Source organism: Vicia villosa, unplaced genomic scaffold (assembly GCF_029867415.1).
Source record: "Vicia villosa cultivar HV-30 ecotype Madison, WI unplaced genomic scaffold, Vvil1.0 ctg.002710F_1_1, whole genome shotgun sequence".
In the NCBI taxonomy this organism is placed as follows: domain Eukaryota; kingdom Viridiplantae; phylum Streptophyta; class Magnoliopsida; order Fabales; family Fabaceae; genus Vicia; species Vicia villosa.
In genome coordinates this window covers 242,147-250,305 of record NW_026706009.1, presented here as the reverse complement: position 1 = coordinate 250,305, position 8,159 = coordinate 242,147, and the positions used below count along the sequence as shown (strand labels likewise).

General features: G+C 35.3%; 1 protein-coding gene across 1 annotated transcript; it reads left to right on the top strand.

The window, feature by feature from the left end:
- The first annotated feature begins 3,072 nt into the window (after nucleotides 1-3,072).
- Nucleotides 3,073-7,685, top strand: LOC131639611 (phosphoglycerate mutase-like protein 1). Its single transcript, XM_058910094.1, has 11 exons — nucleotides 3,073-3,166; nucleotides 4,115-4,297; nucleotides 4,392-4,453; nucleotides 4,829-4,936; nucleotides 5,126-5,205; nucleotides 6,148-6,310; nucleotides 6,412-6,486; nucleotides 6,622-6,707; nucleotides 6,785-6,904; nucleotides 7,119-7,163; nucleotides 7,254-7,685. Exons 3-11 carry the CDS (start codon nucleotides 4,394-4,396, stop codon nucleotides 7,336-7,338), a joined length of 822 nt encoding a protein of 273 aa, XP_058766077.1. The 5' UTR covers nucleotides 3,073-3,166; nucleotides 4,115-4,297; nucleotides 4,392-4,393; the 3' UTR covers nucleotides 7,339-7,685.
- The last annotated feature ends 474 nt before the right edge of the window (nucleotides 7,686-8,159 follow it).

Below are 8,159 nucleotides of genomic sequence, written 5' to 3'. Positions count from 1 at the left end.
AGTAGTCAACCAGAATTTGAACCCTCCCATCATATCATATACACCACAATGAATAAACTGAGCTGAACTACAGATATATCTAATATCCATCTTAGTATTATCCCAATGGATCCAGATTCTGCCATTATCATGATGGTCATAATTGTCAATATAGGTACCCTTTAACTGAAGCTTGTCTCCAACAGTATTACAGTTCTTCTTTTTAACTCTAGTCTTAATAAGGATGATAATCTCAGCCTGGAATTTTAGGAGATGGGAGCTAATCTCCCTAATTTTCCCAGTCTTATTCAGCCCCCTAATGTTCCAAGAGACTAACATGGGCCTCTATCAACAGCCACTAGGTGATCATTCACAACCCCTAGGGCCTCAAACCCATTTAGACAATCTAAAAATTGTGCAGATTCAGGAAATAGGTGATTCTTACCTCTGTCTCTCCCAGTTTTGTGCACTCTTGTCCATTCTTTATCTTCTTCTTGAGCAGCATTCTCAATATGATTCTCCTTAGGAGTAGACACTCCTACTGTGTCTTGATTTGGCTCCTCAGGCTTCTGATCCTCTGGATTTTTCAAAACAGGCTTCCATTTTTTGACCTGTGGCCTCTCACCACATCTATGTCAAACCTGGAGACATTTTTCACAATACTTTGGGCGCCATTCATACTCCACCACTTGCTTCAGATTGTGACATCTGCTATGGATTGTTATCTCATCTGGAAGCTTCTTAGTAATATCCACCTCCACCAATATGCGAGCATAAGACACTCTCAATTTATGAGCAGTACACTCATCTGTCACCAATGGAGTACCTAAAGCACTTCCTATCTTGTTTAGACTTGATGTTCCCCATAATTGGAGAGGAAGCATTGGAAGCTTGATCCAGATAGGAAGGGTTCTAAGTAGATCCTTCTTGAGATTGAATTCTGGACTCCACTCTTTGATCAAGATTGGCATTCCTCTTATAGAATACGGCCCCTTCATCAGCACCAAATCCATATCCTCCGAGTTCTTGAATCTCAGTATGAAGTAGCCCTCATCATGATAGAATAAATATAGTAATTGAACAAAATTCCACATCTTCTGCATAAAGTTCTTGATAGCGTGCATACTTAAATCCTCACCAAACACATACAAAATCAGAGCATTCTCCCAAAATTGAAGTTCCGATGCAAGGTCACCATCATCAATCTCAACTTCAATTTCTCCATTAGACACCAATGGCGCAACATATTCCAGTGATTTTCCTTTCGCTGGATTCCTATTGTCACTGATAACATCCACCCATAGCCTTCGCTTCTTAGGTTCCTCTTTGGTCTCGGTTAGGGTTTCAATTGTAGGCCCCTTTTTGACACAAACTGATGCACTCCCCATTGACTCTACCAATACATCATCCTTCTTCTCCAATGTCACCTCCGGTTGGCTTACCGGTGGCACCGAGCTTGTCATCCCCGTCGGCACCGTCAATCTTGGCCGCCCACGAGCTCGCTTGGTCAGAAGTTGGATTTTTATTCCTGAAGATGAGGTGTTCCCCAATCTCCTCATCAGTAGGGTCTCGACCATACACCATTTTTAAGGTTCCAGTGAAATAAAGAGTTCTTAACTCATTTTGGGAAGCAAGGGTCACTTCCATTTCTTCACGATCTCTGGCGCAAGAAGCCAAGCGAGCAACCGCTTTTATGAGTCAAAGTGTGGGAGTCTCCCCCTTGATTCCCATATAAACAAATAACTTGAAGGGCTACCTCCACTCTCGAAGGAGCCTCCCTTAGTCCCTGAATTATTACTCAAAATTACTAAATTCGGGATACGGCCATTAATCTCCAAAGGCCCATTTTTCAGGAATGCCAGGGTTCACATAAATGGTTGATATGGGAGATCACCCCACCACCTCCATTTACATTTACAGGTACCACTCTTAGGTTATCCATGAAAGACAATAAAAAGGATAAAAGGGTAAGGTAAGAAATCATACCTAATGAAGAAAACAAACTAGAGGATATTGTTTGAATAGAGAATGGTCGACAATATAAAGGCCCTAGCAAATGAAAAGACAATTGGGAACAGGAATCACCAAAATGATAGCACAGAGGAAAAGAAAGCACAAAAAATGATAAACGTGGATGCAAAAGGGAAAACAAAAGTTGCGAGAAATGTTAAAGGAAGTCTTATACAAGAAAGGGAGAAGACGAACCAACATCATAAGGCATGAGGAATTGAAAGATCAATAATTAACGATTTAAATGGCGCCTCGAATGTTCTCTTATACACTTGTATTTTCGAGGCGCCATTTAAATCGTTATTTATTGATCTTTCAAGAAAAGGAAAAGACGAACCAACATCATTGAGTCTCCCTTAAGACTTCCTTTGACTTCCTTCGAGTCTCCCCCTTTGACTCCCTAGCCTATTCACCTACGGCCACGAGTAGGACATTCAACGAGACCTAAACCCTAAACTAGTCTCCCAAAACCTTTCCACTCTTCAACATAAGGTCATGGATAAAGTGATACTCGACCCGACTTTAGGAGACTTCTTATGCATCACGACATAGCAAACATGGGGGCAATTGTTCCAGCCCAGTCCTTTGCTTAAAGGTCCAGTTTAAACATCCCTAAAAATATACTATTATTGACGCTAAAACATGTATGATTTTCTCATTCAAAATTCACTCCATTTTCGTTATTTATAAACTAACTTAGGTGTTAGAATGCTAACATCACAGGTCTACCCAGATCACCACACCGAAGCAATGCGCAACGCCTTCCCGTGGAGTTGCATCGACAATTCTAGTTCAAGAACATAACCGAATAAAACTCATATCACTTCATTCCGCTATACTCCATTCGATTTTAAATGATCCAGACAATAAAATACCACTTTATTTCATTTCATATTACTCCGCTCCATCAAATTCCATCGATCAATCCAAACAAATTCTTAGTTTCAATATTTTCAGCATTCAAGCAATTAGATGTCGGTGAGTGTTTTTCAATCAATGACCAACCGTCCAACGGTTATTATAATTACAATGTAGATCAAATAATAATCTTCCACATGTAATAACATGTGAAAACCCACTCCTATCCCCACTTCCATTCGAAACAAACTTCTCTTCCTCTCATTCCTCTTTCTCCCTGCAATCAATCACTCCTTCCATTTTCTCTTCTTCTCTTCAGGTACGTCAAACAAACACCAACACCTTTCTTCTTCAATCTCAATTCACTCACCAATCCAAAACTCTGTTAGTTACCACTTTTTCATTTCAGTTTCTCGTTTCAGAAACGTTTTCGATTCCATTTTTATCATAAAGATCAAATCAATAAGCATGTTTAACCTTCTCTTTATCTGATTCATTTATAATCATTTTTCAATAAATCGCTGTTTTATTCAAATCACAAATTGCAAAAATGTGTATTCTACGTCTTCTTTCATGTTCTTTTGTATAATCATATATTTGCAACTTTTATGCATTACATAACACATACACCTCTGGAAAAAAAGAGTGTATGTGACACTTGTAATTACGATTGATTTATTATTTTTTAAAATTATTATCGGTCTCGTCGTGGCAGTGTTGTTGTTGTCGTGTCTTGAGTGTGCGTGCTTCATAGCTCGCAATTGTTTATATAAGTAAATAAGTTTAAATAAGTTCATCAGATTTTGGAGTTTTGGAATAGTTGTATCATGATATGATATCACAACTTCTGCTTTCATTTCATGTAGTATATTCTAAATAAATCAGATTAATTTTCAGTTCAAGGTAGATGGTAATTTTTTCATGAGTAAATTAAGGACTATTGCATTGCATAAGGATTAAGGATACTGTGATTAAAATTTTATCATATATAAAAAATATAAAATCTGCTTATATTTATATTTGTTTTAATTTAAGTTAAGTTTTGGCATTGTTGGTTGTTGTTGATATTTATTTCAACAAGGTTTCAAATCATATTCTCAGAATATGCTGTGAAAGATTCCTGATTATTTTCTGGTTCTCTTTACTGTGATGTGTCACTGTTGGTAACAAATGTATATGTATGCTTCAGGACAAATTGGTAGGGTTAGGTTTATGATGAAACACATGTAGACTCTTTTGTTGACTCTTGCTTTTTGGCATCTTGTAGTCCTAGGTGCCTAATTTGGGAAATTTTGCTTGCAAGATGCGATTTTTTGTTACTTTGTAACTTTACTTTAGGTACAAACATTGATTCGGCAAAGTTTTGTAACCATCCAATATCTAACGGAGAAGAACCCTAGTAATCTAAAGTTGCATTCTTTGTGTGTAGAAAGTTACAGAAGTATTAAATGTATGTCACATGTCACATGTTTTCTATTTATCAAATCTATTCAACTTCATCAATCAGATTTATTTTATTTTTCATTTTGTGTGTGTAACTGCAGTGATGGATACTGCAGCAGGTCCAAGTCTCTATCCATTGCATCATAGCAAAACTATTCACCTGGTTGGTTGCAAATTTATCCTTGAAGCAGATTTGTATTTATTTTATCATGCAAAAATTTGAGTTTTTAGCATGTGACATGAAATCCTTAGCCTTACTCACCTCTGATTTTATATATGAACTAGTGTTAAGTACTTATCTCTTTCTGAATTACATATTAAGATAAACTTCTATGTGATCAAAAAGATTTTGAACAACATGAAATTCAGTTCATAAAGATTGAATTTTGCGCAATGATTCGGGGATTTGGCATTTTTTTCATTTCATAGGTTAATAGTGTGTGTCTTGCAGCAGTTGTATTTTGGTTTTTGAGTTGTGACCATTTATAATTTGCTATACTTTTTATAACACTAATGTGTTTTATGACCTTATATACAGGTTAGGCATGCCCAAGGAGTTCATAATGTAGAAGGAGAAAAGGACCATGATGCTTACTTATCTTATGATCATTTTGATGCAAACCTAACCCCTCTTGGATGGAAGCAGGTACCGATCAAGATGATACTGTTGTTAGATATTGGTATTAGTATTCTGTCCTGGGATTTCCCCAATTAGATTTTTCACAAAAAACTGTCGATGATAATCTTGTTGTCGCACATACATCCATCTCTTGCTAGTTTTTTCTGCCCAAATTTTATGTTCTTTAAATGTTGTGGTGAAATACTTGTATGACAGGTTGAAAATCTGCAAAAGCATGTGAAGGCTAATGAACTTCCCAGAAAAATTGAACTAGTTGTTGTTTCCCCATTGTTAAGGTACTTATTGCGATTTTGAGTTCTGCCAAATCATGGATATATGTTACACTTTATTATATTACTTCTTTTTCTGTTTCTTGTTAAAATTGATTATCTGAACAAGGTATAGAACTTTAGGAGAAGAGATGATAAATGGTTTGGTTTATTCATGTAATGAGATACAAGGATTGGTTTGGTTTATTCTGTACTAGATTTTTACTAATACTTTTAGCAGTCTTGTTATCACATTTAGTTTCATTGGTAGCTTGATAACATGGTATTTTATCACGATTAAGGATGTAATGAGGGAAATTGGACTCAAAGCTCACGTTAGACGCGAGGGTGGGTATTGAAATTGTATTAGAGTCCCACATGATAAAGTTCTTGGAGTGTTGAATGTATATATGTGCTTAGGCACATTCTTCCTTTGAAAAGCATCAGTGTAGGTTTCGTCAGTTTTTTGTCAAACTTATTTTGAAAAGCAGATCATTACCTGGTGCATTCTTCAAAGATCTCAAGATTAAGTCAGAATCAGTGCTTCATAGTTCACAAGTGATTATGTCAGTTGATAAGCATAAATAAATCAATCCAAACAGATTCTATGAGAGAAATAGGAAAAGTCCTTAGTGGAAAGAGTGAGGACTCAAATTTAATGCATAGAGACTGATTCTAAAATCTAACTGGAAATAACACCTACCGTCTATTTTTATGTTTAATATGTACATCATGGGGGTCATCTAGTGTTAGTATTGATAGTGATATTGACATTGTAATGGAATTTGACCATTTGATTTTTTTGAAAATTTAGTTGACCTTTTCGTTAGTGGTAGGAATCATTTGCAATTATTGATTCTATGTTAGCAGAAATCCTTTTTATTTTTTACTGTTTCATATGGTGAGTAAATAAGTGTGCTTCTATATTTGGGGCTATCATAAGTTGAAATTAAAACTACTGCTTTGCAGAACAATGCAAACAGCTGTTGGAGTCTTTGGTGGGGAAGCATACACTGATGGAATTAGTGAACCTCCTCTGATGGTGGAAAATGTGGGACACAGTGATCATCATGCTGTTTCTTCTCTGAACTGCCCACCATTTCTTGCTGTAGAGCTTTGCCGGGAGCAAATGGTATGATATAAAAGTGCAAAGAAATGATATCTTAGACACAAACATTTGACATTAAATATGATGATTAACACATTTGAACAAATCTTTCTTTTGTAATGCAGGGACTCCATCCTTGTGATAAGAGAAGAACCGTTAGCGAGTACCGACACATGTTTCCAGGAATTGATTTTTCATTGGTTAGTGATATTTTGCTTCTCACCTTATGATATGATCTAGCAGTTATATAATTAAGTTTGTTCTGACACACTGATTGCTATAAAATATTAAAATTTTGGTTGTGTTGGATTTGTGCTAAATATAATTCTTTATAGATTGAAACCGACGAGGACACTTGGTGGAAACCCGAAAGAGAGAAGAAAGAAGAAGTTACTGGTAGGGGGCTAAAGTTTTTGGAATGGTGAGTATTAAAGCATCACTGCAATTCTCTTAAGTTAGGATTTCATATTTTTCTCAAATTTTATTTATTTTGTTCAGGTTGTGTACACGTAAAGAGAAGGAGATAGCTGTTGTTACCCACAGCAGTTTTCTGTTTAATACCCTCAGTGCTTTTGGAAATGACTGTCACCCAAATATCAAGACTGAAATGTGCAAACAGTAAGCATCTCTTCAGAAACTTTGTCTATACTTATTTATGTTATACGACATAAGCCTTTGAAAAAATATGTGTCTGTGTCGGATACCGACATGTCGATGTTGATTTCGTGTCCGGTGTCCATGTCTGTGTATGTGCTGAATAGTGTAGAATAATAAATAACAAGGTGGTTCTCTCAAAATGTCTAATTGTGAAATTTTGTTTTCTGTTCAACAGTTTTGCTAATTGTGAACTACGCTCCATGGTTATTGTTGATAAAGGGTAAGCATTTTCTTTACTTGCATAACATAAAACTTAAATTCAAGCTTATGCAGAAAATTCATTTGATTTATATGATTTATACATGTGCAGTATGATTGGATCTCATAATTCAACCACCAACTATCCTGGCAAAATTCCTCATGGTCTGGATCTTCCTAGTGATGCTACTGACTAGAAAAATATTACTGAAATTCAAGTAATGGGCTGACCAAATAATTGTTCTTGGTAGTATGTAACAGCCTTGGAATTTTCTTCAGTACAGAGTATATTGATTGATTTCTTAGTCGCATTTATGGTATAATATTTTTGTTTCTTAGGAAATAAAAGTATCTCCGTAAGAACAATTTTAAAATTCCTTGTCCAAGGGAGTAAGTATATCAGTTTTTTAAATAGATGATTATTTTTAACATATGAAAATATTTTTCACTTTATAGACCTACTAGCGGAAAAAGTTAGACTAACGGACTTTTATGTTGCATTTAATCCGGGCCGGTCTAATAAGTTTGGAGGCCAAAAGTAATTTTTAAAGTGGAATATTTTATAAAAAAAGAGGGTGTTCTTTCCATTCTTATTGGTGTTTTCCACATCTTTGAAAACTTAAAAATGTTCTTCAAACATTTGGAGATGCATCTCTAGATGCATTCAAAATCATATTAAAATGCGTTATTCTAATATTCACTCTATTTTACAAAAAATTGGTCTGGAGATGCATTGTTGTATACTCTTTAGCAGTGGCAGATCCAAAAAAATTCTATAGTGGGGGTTGAAAAATAATAGATATATTTTGATTAAAGAAAAATATTTCAAATTGTTCCAAAAAATATATAGTATAACGACAAAAAAGTTAAAATACTAAAGAGCTTACAATTGTCCTCTACGAGTTTTCATATTTTGAAAATGTTCGATGATTTTTTCATCGTCCACTTCATCAAATATGTGACTCTCTATATATGTATCTAAACAATCATTCAACCACTCATCTCCCAAACAATTGCG

Coding starts and splice junctions, on each gene's coding strand:
- LOC131639611 (XM_058910094.1), top strand. CDS start 4,394: ATGGATACTGCAGCAGGTCCAAGTCTCTATCCATTGCATCATAGCAAA. Junction 4,454..4,828: donor ATAGCAAAACTATTCACCTG/GTTGGTTGCAAA, acceptor CCTTATATACAG/GTTAGGCATGCCCAAGGAGT. Junction 6,905..7,118: donor AAGACTGAAATGTGCAAACA/GTAAGCATCTCT, acceptor TCTGTTCAACAG/TTTTGCTAATTGTGAACTAC.